A 20,155-nucleotide genomic window follows, 5' to 3' on the forward strand; every position below is an offset into this window, starting at 1 on the left:
AGCAGAAGAGAGCTGGCTTCATGAAAGAGCATCATTTCTTTTTTTCTTCTTCTTTTCTACCTTTGATCTTTTGTAGTAAGTGTTGAATACATACACACAATCACACTGTTCAGAGTTATTTGCCAATTTCGGAGTTATATATCTTCACGTTAATTATCACTTTCTCTATTTTGTTTTTTGTCCTAGAAGGCATTAAGGTGGTCACAGACTTGGACATACATAAATCCAGGGTGCAAACATACAGTTTAAATTTATATTGACTTTAGAGGGGTTGTAAAAGGAAGGAGAATATGAAGGAAAGAATCTGGAAAGAGGAGAAAAATGATGGATGAGGGTCAGAGATGGGCAAACCCAAGTGGGTGTTTGTGAAGTCGCTGTGTTTTTTTTGTTTTTGTTTTTTGAAGTCGCTGTGTTTTGTGACTGGAAGTGCGCTGGGATATTTCAGATGTCTTCAGAATGTGGCCCGCATCTCTCTTTCTCAATATGGGATGACAATAGGACACAATTGGCAGGCCCCTCTCTATCTGAAAGCCCCTTTACTTTACATCACTGCAGTCACATGGTCCTTTCCTCTTTTTCTGATGTTGCATCAAAAGTAACTTCATTGTTTCTTATCATCTCTAAATGACTTATACACATCCATTAAGCATGAGGAAGAAGCTGGCTTGTAATTCTTCTTGCTTTCTTACCTTTATTTTTGACCCAGGTAATCTTTTATCTTTCCCAAGGGACTACCTAGTTTTCCTCATCAGAGCAAGAACAGTTCCTTCTTATTCATCAAAAGATATAAAAAATAAATAAAATAAACAGATTTAGAAGAAAAAGAAACTTCCTTAAGCCTACGCTTGTATATTTTCCTCCAAAACAATCAATACTTTCAAGACCAACAAACTCACTGTGGCAGAATATACAGAAACATCAATTCATAGGTCTTCTCCCTGTATCTCCCCCATCCTCCCAACATACACATTTCAAGCAGGTAACTAGCAGCCAGCATTTGCAATTCCTTTCCACAGTTATTTTTGTCAGGGCAGAAAGCAGAAGCAACCTGAACTCAATTACTCTTAGTGTCAACTGGAAAAGCCTAAACCCACTCACTGCTTATTCAAGATGTCCTGGCAAGTGAGGGGAAGAAAGAGAAAGAGGGAAGGAGATTCCTGCAGAGATGAAGGCTAGCAAGTCCTGAGATTAACGAGCCTTACACCTGTTTTGTGACCCTGCCCCAGGAGATGGCTGCAAGGCTTCAAAGTCTAGCTACAGATGCTGTGCTCCCACAGAACCACGGACTGAAGGGACTCTGTACTCAGGACAAGGGCCATCTTGGCATGTGACTAATAATGAGGAGGACCTCCCTGCTGCCTTGACACTGTGTTAAGACATCAAGCTTTTGCATAGCTTTTGGGTGTGCGTGGGGAAAGGGGGATGAGAGAAGCAGGAAATACAAAATAAAATGAAAATTCCTGCCAGCCCGGATAGTACTCCTACACCTGCAATGGTGGAATGAGATTCAGAGCCACTACATTACGGATCTTTGTTTTTAATCTTTCCTGAGTCTGGCATCCTTTGACCTCTCTAACAAAGAACATCATTAGCATGCACTTAATTTTATTTACCATTATTTCACTGAGTATTCTTGAATCTCTTTTTAAAAAGTGTCTTCCATTTATAGACATTTTACAATGTGATTTTCTTCTTTAAAAATTTTTTTACTATGAAAAGTCTCACATGTACAGAAAATTACAAAGATTAGTAAAATAAATACCCACATACCCATCATGTAGCTTCAATAATTATCAACATTTTTTTGCTAATCTTGTTTCACCTATCAACCCAGCTATTTTTTTCCCTGGGAAATTTTAAACCAAGTCAGAGACATCATAACATTCTACTTGTACAAACATCAGTAAGCATCTTTAACAGGTAGGTCATTTTATAAATATAGAATCACAATGCCTTTATCACACCTTCAAAAAAGGCAAACAGTAATTCCTCAAATTAATCTAAAACCAGCCTATATTAAAATTTTCCTGATTGTCTTAAAACATGTCATTTACAGCTGGCTTGTTGCAATCATAATGCAAACAAAATTCATGCGCTCTATTTTGTAGCCTGATTTTCTAGGACAGTAGAGAAGCCATACCCACATTTAAATCATTGTGCAGAAATGTATGAGGCTAGCCTTCTTTACTGAAAACAGTTTGGGAACAAAGAATCCGTGCAACCCGTACAAGCCTTCCACCATAGAAAATTTTACTCTTATCCAATCCGCAAAGCAAAATCTTGAGCTATGTATAGCAATGGTAAAATAAACTTCATTTAGATTATTTCTTTTTAAATCACAGATTTAGTATACTTTTCCCATCTCTAATTGTCAGCCACATGGTCTTGTTTTGAAGTATTTAGGGCACCTGCTACTTGGGCTGTTGTATATTTATTCACACAGAGCAGCCTGTTAGGGAAGTATTGATTTTTCTACAGCAGTTACAAGACACTGTGTTTGCAAATGTGGAAGAGAAGCCCACTTTATATTTAGTAAGAATGTTAGTTCAACTAAAAATAGAAAGAAAAAACTTAACCTTGCAGCATGATGAATGGCAAAGGTGGGACACAGCAGTAAAGAATAACCTCTTTCTTTGTAGACTATCCTTGCAAGTACAGGTACAAACATAGCAATTTTGGGGAGAAAATTCATGCCTTCCCCCCTCTCGTTTTTTATTGAGGTAACAGTGGTTTATAACATTATATGAATTTTGGGTGCACAACATTGTATTCTGACTTCTGTATATGCTACAGCGTGCTCACCACCAGAAGTTTAGTCTGCATCCATCACCATACAGTTGACTCCCTTTACCCGTTTCACCCTCCCCCACCTCCCTTCCCCTCTGGTAACCATCAATCCATTCTCTGTATCCATGTGTTTTGTTTTTGTTTCATTTTGTTTGTTCATTTATTTACTTTTAATATTCTGCATTAATGAAATCATAGGGTATTCGTCATGGTCTGACTTATTTCACTTAGCATAATACCCTCAAGTTTGTCACAAATGGCAAGATTTCACCTTTCTTATGACCGAGTAGTATTCCATTGCATGTACACACAACATCTTCTTGATGCGTTCATCTGTTGATGGACACTTAGGTTGTTTCCATATCTTGGCTACTGTAAATAATGCTGTAATGAACATAGGCGTGCATATATCTTCTCAAATTAGTGTTTGTTTGTGTTTTTTTTGGTATTCTTTGGATAAATACCCAGAAGTAGCATTGCTAGGTTACATGGTAGATCTAATCTTAATTTTTTGAGGAATCTCCATACTATTTTCCATAGTGGCTGCATCAGTTTACATTCCCACCAACAGTATATGAGCGTTCCCTTTCCTTCGCATCCTGTCCAGCACTGCTATTTCTTGTCTTTTTGATGACAGCCATTCTAATGGGCGTAAGGTGATAGCTCATTGTGGTTTTGATAGGAATTTCCCTAATAATTAGTGATGCTGACACATCTTTTCATGTGCCTGTTGGCCATCTGCATATCTTCCTTGAAAGAGATGTCTATTCAGATCCTCTGCCCATTTTTTAATTGTTTTTTGTTGTTGTTGTTGAGTTGTATGAGTTATTTATATATTCGGACATTAACCCGTTATTGGATGTATGACTTGCAAATATCTTCTCCCATTTGGTAGGTTGTCTTTTTGTTCTGTTGATTGTTTCTTTTGCTGTGCAGACACTTTTTAGTTTTATGTAGTCCCATTTGTTTATTTTTGCTTTTGTTTCCCTTGCCTAAGTAGACATATCCAGGAAGATATGCCAAGACTAATGTCAAAGAGTGTACTGTCTATGTTTTTTTCTCAGAATTCTATTGTTTCAGGTCTTACATTCAAGTCTTTAATCCATTTTTAGTTAATTTTTGTGTATGGTATAAGCTGGTGGTCTAGTTTCATTCTTTTGCTGTCCAGTTTACCCAGCACCATTTATTAAAGAGACTGTAGTTTCTCCATTTATGTTCTTTGCTCTCTTATAGTAAATTAATTGTCCATATATGTGTGGGTTTATGTCTGGGTTCTCGGTCCTGTTCCATTGATCTGTGTTTCTGTTTTTATGCCAATACCTTGCTGTTTTGATTACTATAGCTTTCTAGTTTAATTTGAAATCAGGGCGTGTGCTACCTCCAGCTTTGTTCTTTTTTCTTAGGATTATTTTGGCTATTCAGGGTCTTTTGTGGTTCCATACAAATTTTAGGATTGTTTGTTCTATTTCTGTGAAAAATGTCATTAGGATTTTGATAGAGATTGCATTGAATCTGTAGATTGCTTTAGGTAATATGGACATCTTAACAATGTTAATTCTTCCATGAGCATGGGATAATTTTCCATTTCTTTGTGCCACCTTCAATTTCTTTCAAAACTGTCTTACTGTTTTCAGTGTACCCGTCTTTCACCTCTGGTTAAATTTATTCCTAGGTATTTTATCCTCCACTCCCCTCCCACTGCAACAGAATATTTTTAGTCCTTCAACTAATAAATTGAAAATACTGAGGAATAACACATCTAAGAAAAGGTGTTCACTTATCACTATTTGTTTTACTCTCCAAAAATAAATTATTTTATCAAAACCACAATGAGATACCACCTCACAGCCATTAGGGAGGCTACTATAAAAAAAACAAAACAAAACAAGACGAGAACAAACAAAAAAACCAGGACATAAGTGCTGGCAAGGATGTGGAGAAACTGGAACCCTGTGCCCTGTTAGTAGGAATGGAAAATGGTGCAGTTGTTATGGAAAACAGTATGGCGATCCCTCAAAACTTAAAAATAGAATTACCATATGAACCACTGCTCACAGGTAAATCGAGGAGCTATAATGATCAGATTTGAAAATCCTAAAGCTTTATGTTTTGTCTATACATTTCTGTATGCAAACTTGTATGTATAGTGCAATATTTATATTATGTATTGATGATATATGAACTCTTGATATACATGTTGTGTCAAAAAAAAAAAAGCTTTATGTTTAAAAGTAAACTAGTCCCTAAATTATGTATGCCCCTTTTTCCCTTGTCCTCAGCAGAACGCAAAAACTAATTTATTTCTAGCATATGGAAGAGTTTCCACACTTCTGAGGTAAACACCAATGACCAAAATCTGATTTTCATATATTGTTCAGTAAAATTTGTGCTTCTAAATTAGACCAACTGGAAAGTTTCAAGTAACTGTGTATTTAGTGACTCTGGGCATTTCCTCTACTCAATTTATTTTCCAAAACTTAGTGCTTTTTGTATCTACTGAAAAGTACTGAGGATTTTCAATTATGAAATCATAACAGTTTACTTGCTTTATGAAAACATGGTGAATATGTCTTTATCAAGCTTTTTACTGCTCCACACAAACTGGACAAAAAGTTTAAAATATCAGATTTAAAAACTAAGCTTTTAACAGGCATGGACCATTTTTTCTTATATCCCTCAAAATAACTTGCACATGGCCAGTGCTTTATGAATTATGTTAAATTGAATCTATTGGCCTGTTCCATTAAAAATGAAAATCTATAATTATCTGAATAAATTTTCCTTTAGCATTCAAAAGACTCAATATGACAAATTTATAGGTAAACCAAATTATAACTAATGTATTTTTATATTCTTAAGTAACAAGCTGACTTAAGCTCTACAAGGGTATCAAAATACCCTGAATACTTAATTTTTATTATCATATTTATAAAAATATATGTTGGAAAAGAGGTTTTAACATTTCTAAACATTCTTGAATTCCAGTTGTTGTATAGTAGCAATGACCTTTAAAATTCACCTGATGTTTTGGAAGTCTCAGACCGCAACTCTAGGGAAATAATGCAGAAACCAAGGAATGAAGTGCAAATGTACACTCACCCTATCCTTGAACTATGTCATGCTGGGAATCTGTACTTGAGTCTAATAAGTCTTTTCTAACACAGTGCTAGAGCTAGCCTTTAGGGCTGGAAAAACAAAGAAAGGGGAGAGCGTTGTCTAAAGCAGTGCCTTTTAATCTTAATCTTTAGCCAAGTGCATAAGAATCACCTGGAGAACTTGTAAAAACTCAGACTGCTCTGCCCGTCTCAGAGATTCTCAGAGATTCTATTCCAGTGGGTCTGGGGAGGAGTTAGAGAGTTTGCATTTCTTACAAGCTTCCAGGTGATGCTGTCTACTGAGTGTCACTGTTCTAAGAGCACTGACCTCATGACGTGTTACGGGGACCAATATGCTCGAGATTTTTCACATTCTCTAGATTTCTGAGGAAAACTAAGACATAACATAAAACCCAGAGGGGTAGAAATATTTTTATTAAAGACAAAATAGAGGAGAAGAGTTCATGAAGTATACAATGACATGTTTAGTGAGACAAAAGATGCCAGCTTTATTCAGCAAGCCATGGGTCATGGGCCTAAGGGAACAGGTATGCCAGCTTGAAGAAAGATTTATGCGGAAATAACCATACACGGCAATGCTGAGATTTATTTAGAAGAGGTTAACCTGCCATGTTTTCTAACATTCTGTTAACTTAAACAAATTTGTCCTGGTCTTATCATTTGAGCTCCCACAAGAGCCTAAACCACAACAGCATTTCAATGCAGCATTCTTTGGAAAACACTTTGCTAAATTAATGCCAAATGCAATAGGGACATTCCAAGGGTCTTGATCTGTTTTTGAAAAACAAACACACAAAGAATCAACAAAACATAAAGACTGAGAGGAGTGCTCTTCAAATAAGACAAACTGATGTTATTTTTGAGCTGAATCTAAAGACACCTCATGGGCTTCTTCTGGCTGGTTTTGGACAGTCGGAGGTTACTTTCAAGATGCTAACTCGCTTTTTTTTCCCTGAAATTATCAGCAAGCACTGAACACTGGGCTCAGTTATATATAACAAGGCTTCCTCAAATTGCCTTGTACATATTGTACACTTGAGGGATATCCTGGTCAAAAATCACTCTGTAACATGAACTGAAGTAAAATGATAATGGTTCTATTTTCACTTACAGAAAACAAATCCTGCCATCTCCAAGTTGTGCTTGGATGAGCCCAAGAGGAAAGATATAATGCTTTCAGGTCATTATATATTCAATTCAAATAGGTCCATCACTCTAATAAATCACAAGGAGGAATTACAATGCAGTAACAGCAAATGAATACTATAAACTTGCATAATTAACATACCAAATTAAATAAGTTATGACTTTCAATAAAGAAACCCTATGCCAATGAGAGTTTAAAACAATTTATCTTCTAAATATTATTCTTTTCTACGCAACCAATTTGCTGGATAATATGCTCTTATCTGCTGTGGCAGATTAACACAATTGGATCTGATTACTTCTTAGCAACTGCAGATGTTTAAAATCCTTTGGCTTTACTCTTCATGATATAGGTCATTGGTTTTTAAGTTTCTAAGGGTACAGATGCTCAAGTCAATGTTTCATAAAGTTTATTCTAAATTATTGTCATTCAGAGCCTCAATTCAGAGTTCTAGAAATTTTGAGTTGCTACAATTCCAAACTCTGAAAGGTTAGCTCATTGCTAGAATAGCATGTATTATTGGAACAATGTTAGATTATAAAATTTGTCATTCAGTAATAATGAAACACACAAAAGAAAGGTGAGAACTGGCTGCTGGATAATCATCGACAGGAAGACACTGGACTTCACCAAGGAGGATACCCCATGTCCAAGGACAGAGGAGAAGCCACAGTGAGACGGTAGGAGGGGTGCAATCAGAGTGAAATCAAATCCCATAACTGCTGGGTGGGTGACTCACAGACTGGCAAACACTTATACCACAGAAGTCCACCCACTGGAGTGAAGGTTCTGAGCCCCACGTCAGGCTTCCCAACCTGGGGGCCCGGCAAAGGGAGGAGGAATTCCTAGAGAATCAGACTTTGAAGCCTAGTGGGAATTGACTGCAGGACTTCGACAGGACTGGGGGAAACAGAGACCCCACTCTTGGAGGGCACACACAAAGTAGTGTGCGCATCGGGACCCAGGGGAAAGAGCAGTGACCCTGGGGGGGACTGAACCAGACCTATCTGCTGGTGTTGGGGGGTCTCCTGCAGAGGCGGGGGGTGGCTCTGTTTCACCGTGGGGACAAGGACACTGGCAGCGGAGGTTCTGGGAAGTGCTCCTTGGCGTGAGCCCTCCCAGAGTCTGCAATTAACCCCACCAAAGAGCCCACGTAGGCTCCAGCGTTGGGTTGCCTCAGGCAAAACAACCAACAGGGAGGGAACCCAGCCCCACCCGTCAACAGTCAAGTGGATTAAAGTTTTATGGAGCTCTGACCGCCACAGCAACAGTCAGCTCTACCCACCACCAGAGCCTCCCAACAAGCCTCTTAGATAGCCTCAACCACCAGAGGGCAGACAGCAGAAGCAAGAAAAACTACAATCCTGCAGCCTGTGGACCAAAAACCACAGTTACAGAAAGATAGACAAGATGAAAAGGCAGAGGGCTATATACCAGATGAAGGAACAAGAAAAACCCCCAGAAAAACAACTAAATGAAGTGGAGATAGGCAACCTTCCAGAAAAAGAATTCAGAATAATGATAGTGAAGATGATCCAGGACCTCGGAATAAGAATGGAGGCAAAGATTGAGAAGATGCAAGAAATGATTAACAAAGACCTAGAAGAATTAAAGAACGAACAAACAGAGATGACCAATACAATAACTGAAATGAAAACTACACTAGAAGGAATCAATAGCAGAATAACTGTGGCAGAAGAACGGATAAGTGACCTGGAAGACAGAATGGTGGAATTCACTGCTGCGGAACAGACTAAAGAAAAAAGAATGAAAAGAAATGAGGACAGACTAAGAGACCTCTAGGACAACATTAAACGCAACAACATTAAACGCAACAACATTCGCATTATAGGGGTCCCAGAAGGAGAAGAGAGAGAGAAAGGACCAGAGAAAATATTTGAAGAGATTATAGTCGAAAACTTCCCTAACATGGAAAAGGAATTAGCCACCCAAGTCGAGGAAGCGCAGAGAGTCCCATACAGGATAAACCCAAGGAGAAACACGCCGAGACACATAGTAATCAAAGTGGCAAAAATTAAAGACAAAGAAAAATTATTGAAAGCAGCAAGGGAAAAACGACAAATAACATACAAGGGAACTCCCATAAGGTTAACAGCTGATTTCTCAGCAGAAACTCTACAAGCCAGAAGGGAGTGGCATGATATACTTAAAGTGATGAAAGGGAAGAACATACAACCAAGATTACTCTACCCGGCAAGGATCTCATTTAGATTCGATGGAGAAATCAAAAGCTTTACAGACAAGCAAAAGCTACGAGAATTCAGCACCACCAAACCAGCTCTACAACAAATGCTAAAGGAACTTCTCTAAGTGGGAAACACAAGAGAAGAAAAGGACCTACACAAACAAACCCAAAACAATTAAGAAAATGGTCATAGGAACATACATATCGATAATTACCTTAAACGTGAATGGATTAACTGCTCCAACCAAAAGACACAGGCTTGCTGAATGGATACAAAAACAAGACCCATCTATATGCTGTCTACAAGAGACCCACTTTAGACCTAGGGACACATACAGACTGAAAGTGAGGGGATGGAAAAAGATATTCCATGCAAATGGAAATCGAAACAAAGCTGGAGTAGCTATACTCATATCAGATAAAATAGACTTTAAAATAAAGAATGTTACAAGAGACAAGGAAGGACACTACATAATGACCAAGGGATCAATCCAAGAAGAAGATATAACAATTATAAATATATATGCACCCAACATGGGAGCACCTCAATACATAAGGCAACTGCTAACACCTATAAAAGAGGAAATTGACAGTAACACAATCATAGTGGGGGACTTTAACACCTCACTTACACCAATGGACAGATCATCCAAAATGAAAATAAATAAGGAAACAGAAGCTTTAAATGACACAATAGACCAGATAGATTTAATTGATATTTATAGGACATTCCATCCAAAAACAGCAGATTACACGTTCTTCTCAAGTGCGCACGGAACATTCTCCAGGATAGGTCACATCTTGGGTCACAAATCAAGCCTCAGTAAATTTAAGAAAACTGAAATCATATCAAGCATCTTTTCTGACCACAACGCTATGAGATTAGAAATGAATTACAGGGAAAAAAACGTAAAAAAGACAAACACATGGAGGCTAAACAATACGTTACTAAATAACCAAGAGATCACTGAAGAAATCAAAGAGGAAATCAAAAAATACCTAGAGACAAATGACAATGAAAACACGACGACCCAAAACCTATGGGATGCAGCAAAAGCAGTTCTAAGAGGGAAGTTTATAGCTATACAAGCCTACCTAAAGAAACAAGAAACATCTCAAGTAAACAATCTAACCTTACACCTAAAGAAACTAGAGAAAGAAGAACAAACAAAACCCAAAGTTAGCAGAAGGAAAGAAATCATAAAGATCAGAGCAGAAATAAATGAAATAGAAACAAAGAAAACATTAGCAAAGATCAATAAAACTAAAAGCTGTTTCTTTGAGAAGATAAACAAAATTGATAAGCCATTAGCCAGACTCATCAAGAAAAAGAGGGAGAGGACTCAAATCAATAAAATCAGAAATGAAAAAGGAGAAGTTACAACAGACACTGCAGAAATACAAAGCATCCTAAGAGACTACTACAAGCAACTCTATGCCAATAAAATGGACAACCTGGAAGAAATGGACAAATTCTTAGAAAGGTATAACCTCCCAAGACTGAACCAGGAAGAAACAGAAAATATGAACGGAAAAATCACAAGTAATGAAATTGAAACTGTGATTAAAAATCTTCCAACAAACAAAAGTCCAGGACCAGATGGCTTCACAGGTGAATTCTATCAAACATTTAGAGAAGAGCTAACACCTATCCTTCTCAAACTCTTCCAAAAAATTGCAGAGGAAGGAACACTCCCAAACTCATTCCATGAGGCCACCATCAACCTGATACCAAAACCGGACAAAGACACTACAAAAAAAGAAAATTACAGACCGATATCACTGATGAATATAGATGCAAAAATCCTCAACAAAATACTAGCAAACAGAATCCAACAACACATTAAAAGGATCATACACCACGATCAAGTGGGATTTATCCCAGGGATGCAAGGATTCTTCAATATACGCAAATCAATCAATGTGATACACCATATTAACAAAATGAAGAATAAAAACCATATGATCATCTCAATAGATGCAGAAAAAGCTTTTGACAAAATTCAACACCCATTTCTGATAAAAACTCTCCAGAAAGTGGGCATAGAGGGAACCTGCCTCAACATAATAAAGGCCATATATGACAAACCCACAGCAAACATCATTCTCAATGGTGAAAAACTGAAAGCATTTCCTGTAAGATCAGGAACGAGACAAGGATGTCCACTCTCACCACTATTATTCAACAGAGTTCTGGAAGTCCTAGCCACGGCAATCAGAGAAGAAAAAGAAATAAAAGGAATACAAATTGGAAAAGAAGAAGTAAAACTGTCACTGTTTGCGGATGACATGATACTATACATAGAGGATCCTAAAACTGCCACCAGAAAACTGCTAGAGCTAATTAATGAATATGGTAAAGTTGCAGGATACAAAATTAATGCACAGAAATCTCTTGCATTCCTATACACTAATGATGAAAAATCTGAAAGAGAAATTATGGAAACACTCCCATTTACCATTGCAACAAAAAGAATAAAATACCTAGGAATAAACCTACCTAGGGAGACAAAAGACCTGTATGCAGAAAACTATAAGACACTGATGAAAGAAATTAAAGATGATACCAACAGATGGAGAGATATACCATGTTCTTGGATTGGAAGAATCAATATTGTGAAAATGACTATACTACCCAAAGCAATCTACAGATTCAATGCAATCCCTATCAAATTACCAATGGCATTTTTTACGGAGCTAGAACAAATCATCTTAAAATTTGTATGGAGACACAAAAGACCCCGAAGAGCCAAAGCAGTCTTGAGGGAAAAAAATGGAGCTGGAGGAATCAGACTCCCTGACTTCAGACTATACTACAAAGCTACAGTAATCAAGACAATATGGTACTGGCACAAAAACAGAAACATAGATCAATGGAACAAGATAGAAAGCCCAGAGATAAACCCACGCACCTATGGGCAACTAATCTATGACAAAGGAGGCAAAGATATACAGTGGAGAAAAGACAGCCTCTTCAATAAGTGGTGCTGGGAAAACTGGACAGCTACATGTAAAAGAATGAAATTAGAATACTCCCTAACACCATACACAAAAATAAACTCAAAATGTATTAGAGATCTAAACGTAAGACTGGACACTATAAAACTCTTAGAGGAAAACATAGGAAGAACACTCTTTGACATAAATCACAGCAAGATCTTTTTTGATCCACCTCCTAGAGTAATGGAAATAAAAACAAAAATAAACAAATGGGACCTAATGAAACTTCAAAGCTTTTGCACAGCAAAGGAAACCATAAACAAGACGAAAAGACAACCCTCAGAATGGGAGAAAATATTTGCAAACGAATCAATGGACAAAGGATTAATCTCCAAAATATATAAACAGCTCACTCAGCTCAATATTAAAGAAACAAACACCCCAATCCAAAAATGGGCAGAAGACCTAAATAGACATTTCTCCAAAGAAGACATACAGACGGCCACGAAGCACATGAAAAGATGCTCAACATCACTAATTATTAGAGAAATGCAAATCAAAACTACAATGAGGTATCACCTCACACTAGTTAGAATGGGCATCATCAGAAAATCTATAAAGAACAAATGCTGGAGAGGGTGTGGAGAAAAGGGAACCCTCTTACACTGTTGGTGGGAATGTAAATTGATACAGCCACTATGGAGAACAATACGAAGGTTCCTTAAAAAACTAAAAATAGAATTACCATATGACCCAGCAATCCCACTACTGGGCATATACCCAGAGAAAACCGTAATTCAAAAAGACACACGCACCCTAATGTTCATTGCAGTACTATTTACAATAGCCAGGTCATGGAAGCAACCTAAATGCCCATCGACAGTCAAATGGATAAAGAAGATGTGGTACATATATACAATGGAATATTACTCAGCCATAAAAAGGAACGAAATTGAGTCATTTGTTGAGACGTGGATGGATCTAGAGACTGTCATACAGAGTGAAGTAAGTCAGAAAGAGAAAAACAAATATTGTATATTAACGCATGTATGTGGAACCTAGAAAAATGGTACAGATGAGCCGGTTTGCAGGGCAGAAGTTGAGACACAGATGTAGAGAACGGACATATGGACACCAAGGGGGGAAAACTGCAGTGGGGTGGGGGTGGTGGTGTGCTGAATTGGGCGATTGAGATTGACATGTATATACTGATGTGTATAAAATTGATGCCTAATAAGAACCTGCAGTATAAACAAACAAACAAACAAAACAACTAATACTAAACTTTCATTGGGTTATTTGTATGGAAATATGTTAATATAAATGTTTCAGACATTACATGAAATTTCTAGAAATCTTATATGTTCTGGTATAATGTTATAAGTCATAATCCTAGTTATTACTTTAAAATGTATATCTCAGAAATAACTAATTTTCTTGTCAACTGCATTATTATGAACTTTCATCAAATCTTTAACTGTGGTCATTTTTAAGTCTTTTGTCATTTACAGACAGTTCTGGGTGTACTCTGATGCTTTTGCAAATATGTTCCTATAAAAGGGTTTCATCTTCAAGAAATTCATGGAAAAGACTCTGACAAGTACAGGTTTCTGGTAACTGACTGTACTGCTGAACTGAAAGAATAAGCATTTTCAGAACTCTAATGAAAAACTGATGAACTCATAAAAGTACTAACAAAAGATCAAGATGAAAAAAAAATTAATTACATGGGACTGAGTGAACTGATGAGGATGAGTATAATTTTTGTGACTTTCTGTCTGAATTAAAAAAAAAATCCCACAAGGACTCAGAGGCAAAGAATATACAAATCAATTTTCACTGCAAAGTAAAGGAGCTGTTACAGTGGAGGATTACTGGACTGAATGTCAATATTATGACATAGTATGAGTGTGTTTCATGTTTGGTAATTGCAATCATTGTTGCTTTTGTTGTGGTCATCCATGTACAATGCTTGGTGTCAGTCTATATATCTTTTGTAAAAATAAAAATAAAAAAAAAAAAAAGAAAGGTGATTTTTCAGACAGACACCAATTTACAGAATTAGTTGTAACCTTATTCAATGCCAAAGTGTCAACTCCTCTCTATAGATTTCTCTATTGATTTAGACATTTGGTTTCAAATGCTGTCATTGGTAAATTGTCCTTCTTCATTTGTTCACTTATAAGGACAGTGATAAGCTATAAAATCGAGGTGCTTCTTTTTTCATCACTCACCTAGGTTCTGCCACATGCTGAAAATTTCACAACCCATCGTTACCCGCATGTCACCATACCTGAAATAGAACAAAAATGAAACCTGTTAAAAAGACTCCAGAACAAAGAAGTTATCTGTGTCTCTTTAGGACACAATCTATCATTCTGAATTAAAAGGCAATATGTTTTTAATTGAAGATGTTTAATGCAGGTGACTTTTCATTGAGGTATAACTGATATAATAACATCATATTGGTTTTAGGTGTATAGTGTAACAATTTGAATATCTGTATATATTGCAAAATGGTCACCACAATAAGTCCAGTTAATATGCATCACCATAACTACTTATACATTTTCTTCTTTTGATGAAAACTTTCGAGATTCACTCTCCTAGCTACTTTCAAATATGCAATACAGTATTATTAACTATAGTCACCATGCTGTATGAATGCTGTACCCACCATGCTGTACCCACCATCCCCATGACTTATTCATTTTATAACTGGAACTGTGTACAATGTACATGTCTTGATGCCTCTAATTCAAACCCTCATATAAATCCTTTAGTAAAACAGATTTGTCTCATAATTTTTCGCTTCTATGGTAATTTTGAATCCTGAAAGATTGAGGACAAAAATGTTTAAATAAGTTCAAAATAGTGAAATTTCCAGAAAGGATTGCTTGTTGTCCTCTTGGTCAATGCCTCTCCACTATGATTTCTAGTCATGGAGATCTGATTTATGAATCACTTGAACTAAAATACTCTTTAAAAAGCACCACATTTTATTTGCCTCATATTCTTACCCAATTATACACTGGTACTTACTTTTCTAACACCTTTTTCTTTTTGGAAGGTGTAAACATCTCTAACTGCAGACACAACTGGTTTATAAAAATGACTGCAAGGTAAAAGTAGGAATCCCAGATCTAAAACGAGAATGAGATATTTAAATACTATGGGGTTACAAAAATATTTACAGGTGAAGTGACATGATATCTTGGATTTGCTTCAAAAGTGGTAAGTGAATGGGGGTATAGCTGCAATAAGATTGGCCATGAGTTGGCAGTAGTTGAAGCTGGGTATGGGTACATGAGGGATTCATCATACTATACTCTTTACTTTTATATACGTGTAAAATTTTCTATAACAAAGAAGTAAACTAACTAAGTAAATACTATCTATTTTTGTATTGCTTCAATGTTGTATCCCAAGTTTCATGAGCTCTCTGGTACATGCTAAATGGCAGATGTTTTGTTTCTCTTATAACATGTCTGTGTGTCTCCGAGGAGGCTGAGGTATAAGTTGGATTACTTTATTCCTGTGTGATTTCATTTTTGGAACCCCTTTTCATGTAGAACTGAAAAGAAAGATATGTACACTCTTCTGGATATGCTAATTGCTTTAAATTCAGAGAGTATATAAAAATTCCCTACCAAGACAAATCTTCTAAGCTCTCTTATACCAAAAACAGCATCAGAAAGAGATCAGAATAAAATTCCCAAAAATAAACCTAACCAAAAACATGGAGAACATCATGGAAGGAAACTACTTTTCTACTGACACCATGTAAAATTAAAGATAAATAGGAGAAACATTATAAAGAGTTAATATCTTTTATACATAAAGAGCTCTCACAATTAAAAAAGAATATAACACTCCAAGCAAAATAATGAACAAAAATCAAGAACACATTCTTTACAAAATATGAATTTTAGTCAATAATTATTCAATACTAATAACTAGTTAATAACTAATAACTAATGAGTAATTAATAACATAACTAGCAAGAAATGTAAATTAAAGCAAAAAAAATTGTTCCCTTTATCAAATTGCCCTCCAAAATTGTCTCTTCTAGTGTTGGTGTACATATAGGCAATCAAATATAATTGGTACAGTCTTTAACAATATTTTCACTTACAAATATTTATCCAAAGAAATAACTAGGAATATATGCCAACTTTTATTTTGTAAGAATACACAGAAAAAGTAATTTATAAGAATAAAACAGTAGAAACAACTTGAATGTTAAAAAGTAGCACTGTGATTATGAAATTTTGATACTTTGATTATTGTAAAGTATAAAGACATATTATGGAACCATTAAAATTTCACTGGTTTCTATTGTACTTTTTGTATTTCCTAGTTACTGATAAGGACATTTTATTAAATGTTTAATATAAAAGAGGTTATTTTTAAAAGAATAAGAAACAAAGATGTAAAAAACATAAAACACCACTAAGAAGGGAAACCAGGATAGGCACTGCCCATTTTTATTTATCATTTCCCATTTTAAAAATGGTGTATGGAGAATTCTTAGAGACCCAGGCATATCACATTACATTGCAGACTTACATAGAGATCTGTCTTAAAGAATCTTACTAATCTTTCATTGTTTTATTTCTTTTCACTAATTCATTCTAAAAAATGGGAAGAAGGAGAAGTAAAGGAACTAAAGGGTTTACTTTGTAAATACATTCTTCATATAAACTCTATTTTAAAAGATGTCTTAAAAACATTATGCTCTAAGTTCTTTTTGTCATGCATGCATGGGGATCAAAAAGAATAAGAATTAAAATTTACAGTAACAATAAAGAACTTTCTCTCCTCTTAAGCACTATGATTTCCACCAGGTTGATAAACATATTCATAGACCTAACTTGTTCAAAAATATAATGAAAAACTCTTCTAGCATTATTCATAACTGAAACTAATATGGCCCAAGATTAACGTGAGGTAGACAGAATAACTTTATTTCTCTACTACTAAGAGAAAGAAAATACTTGAGGTAATTTCCTGAGGGACAATGTGAAACCTTTTAGCCCAAGTAGGATAGTCATCTAAATGGATACTCACCTTATAATCAAAGTTTTCATTTAAGAAGTTCTTACGAAGTGCATCTGACAGGTACAGAACTGTTGTAATAATAACGCTAGTGATAAAAGAGAATACATTTTAAGTTGGAAACATCACGTTAGTGAAAATCATTTATCAGGCAAGAATAAAGTAACGAAGACAGAAGAAAACCTTCAGTAAGCCTGTGGAACAATACTAGATAATTCATATTTGAAATAAAAAAGAGAACAGATGCCCAGGAAAGAAAAGAAGGAAAAGAAATCCATCACTGAAATGATATGCAGAAAAATCTATGAATTCATATGACTCAGAATTATATTACTATCTTGATGTTTTGTAATTTGTAAAATTCCAAACAAAGCAAAAATGATCTAATAAACCTATAATATTCTATATTTTATTTACATGGAAGAAAGCCAGACTTTTAAAAAATACAGAAAAAGAGATGGAGCCCAAAGATGATAATGGATAGGATAAAACGACAGACCACATTGAGTATTTATTAGATATCTTCTCCTGCTCTCTCCCGTTTAAGGTGTTAGGGGGCATGTAAGAGCTATGCAAGTCAGATTCCTTCTCTCATGGTGACGAGATTGCCACTAAAGAAACCATTACAGACTGTGAAATTGTCTATAACACAGTACTAAGCTATGTGAAACTGACAGTGAGTGTTACAGCAATTTAGAGAATGGGGCATCTCTGAGCTGGAGAAATTAGGGAAAGCCTGTCAGAGGGGGCCTATATAGTCATATGTATTTTGTTAGGGAGGTTAAAAAAGGAAGATTTGGTGAGTATTCTTGGTTAACTCTTGAGTTATCCAATTTGTTCAAAATCTGCTCCTTTTTACAGCTACAAGAGTATACAGTCAAAATTGAATGTATTTCCAAATGGTTCATTTAATGTTACATATAGCATTATACTGAAACAAGATAGATCACTCCCCAAACCACCCAAAACCAAGCACCAACGTATAAATGATTGATTTTTAAAACCTCTTTGGCCTTTTTTAAGATGCATGCATAAGGAAGTGCTTGTGATGTGATGAGAGCCCAGCTCCCATTACGGGATTTGTAACTGAAGGGTATAGCTGTCTGACCCTAGGTAAAACTACACATGAAACAAAGCAAAACAACCCCACCAACCTCACACCTTGGTTGTCCTACTGGTAAAATATAGATTAGAAGAGTATTTACTAATTAGAAGAATATTTATAGTCTTTGAAGAACTTAAATGTTCATTATTGTAATCTGCTGGAAAACTCACTATCATAGTCTCCTTGTGGGGCAGGAGAGGATTAACGAGGCTAAGGAGTTGGACGGTTGAATGTGGAAGCTCAAGGTAAGAAGAGGAAAGAGAAGAAAATCACCATTTTCATGGGCACTTGCTCTACCATGAGCAAGCACTGTGTTACATACATGTGCCTTTTAGATGTCACTTACATCTTTCAGTGAATCATCCTATGAAAATTAAGTATAAGTAAAGCCCATGAGATTGAGAAGTCCTGTGGTTTCTTCTCTGCCCCTCAAATGGCAGATATCAACAGTGAATTTCCTATCAAAGAGACAAATCACCTGCAAGTAACAGGTGTATAAAGTGGCAATTGTCCATAGACACTGGCGAAATCAGTAATGGTAACTGATTAAGTTTCCCAAGAAGTTAATTCAAATTTTACTATATGAAACTAAAGCTTACTTGTCAGAAAATGAAATGCTATCAGGCAAGGAAGGGACTCTTTGCCCAGCATCTAGTAGACTGTGAGGCTTCTAAGTTTATTTATTTATTTTTTTAAATGTAAAAGAAAATTTTTATTTTATATTGGAGCCTAGTTGATTAAAAATGTTGTGTTAGCTTCTAAGTTTAAAAAAGAAAAATTTTCATCCTTAACAAATGTTCTGCTTTGACATCCAACGGAGAAACACACACAGTGCCACTACACCTGAGTTTTACATCAAAAACCACCTTCTGGCCCACAACTCTAGCTTGGATTGTTGTTCAGAAACAATAACCTCTAGTGTTACTGAAACATGACATATCTGGGATTTGGGTTATTGGGCCCAATGCTCCGGAAAGGAGCCACCAAACTCAATCTTCCAAGTGAAAGAGATTATTCCGTGGCAAAGATTACTCACTTGTTATTTATATGCTGGGTCCCAAACACACATACAAAATCCACAGCTTCTTGAACTGTGCTTGCTGGTAAACAACGTGGAGCCTCTCCGGCTTTATGAAGGACCCGTGAGTCTCAAGCTGGCCACTCATTGGAATCACTTGGGAGCTTTAAAAACACAGATGTCAGGATCACACCCCCAGAGATTTAATAACTGGACTGGGGTGCGACCTGGACATCAGGATTGGTAAAGCTCCCCGAAGAGTCTATGTACACCCAAAACTGAGAAACACTGCTCTAGACTTTTAAAAGTTAGACAGACTTTCATGGGTACCTGGTAATCTAGTTAAGATGCAGATTATGATTCAGCAGGCCTGGGATAGGGCCTGAGGTTCTGCATTCCTAACAAGCTCCAGGAGATGTGAATGCTGTAGATTCACAATCCACCCTTTGAAGAGCAAGGCTCTAGAGAGGTCTGAGTCAGAAGCACATTCCAAACAACACTGCTTCACATTCTCCTGCCTTCTAGAATTTCAGGCCGATGACTACTGTGGTTCTTTAATGGGCCTTGCATCCTTGCGCTGGATTGAACACCTCAACCTCTTATCTTATCAAGGCTGCCTTATCATCAGGCACAAGAGGCACAGGGCACAGGGCCTTTTCAGGGCCTTTGGAAAATATTGAGCCCTGAAAAAGTGTTATGGAATCAAAAACTAAAACTGCAAAATAAAAACTAAAAAAAGGTTCATAACGTGTCCAAAGAATGCAACATTATCATTTTC

At 36.3% G+C, this 20,155-nt stretch overlaps 1 protein-coding gene across 4 annotated transcripts in view; it reads right to left on the reverse strand.

Annotated features, from left to right (window-relative positions):
• DOCK4 (dedicator of cytokinesis 4) overlaps positions 1 to 20,155 on the reverse strand; it is a 482,024-nt gene that overhangs the window by 61,023 nt on the left and 400,846 nt on the right. For all 4 annotated transcript variants that reach the window (XM_068549319.1, XM_068549318.1, XM_068549321.1 and 1 more), the window contains exons 28-30: positions 17,267 to 17,342; positions 15,239 to 15,339; positions 14,431 to 14,489 (exon numbers count right to left, since the gene is read on the reverse strand). In XM_068549319.1, coding sequence (XP_068405420.1) covers positions 14,431 to 14,489; positions 15,239 to 15,339; positions 17,267 to 17,342 — 236 coding nt within the window. The remainder of the gene's footprint in view (positions 1 to 14,430; positions 14,490 to 15,238; positions 15,340 to 17,266; positions 17,343 to 20,155) is intronic.

The sequence above is a fragment of the Eschrichtius robustus genome, chromosome 8 (genome assembly GCF_028021215.1).
Source record: "Eschrichtius robustus isolate mEscRob2 chromosome 8, mEscRob2.pri, whole genome shotgun sequence".
Taxonomy (NCBI): domain Eukaryota; kingdom Metazoa; phylum Chordata; class Mammalia; order Artiodactyla; family Eschrichtiidae; genus Eschrichtius; species Eschrichtius robustus.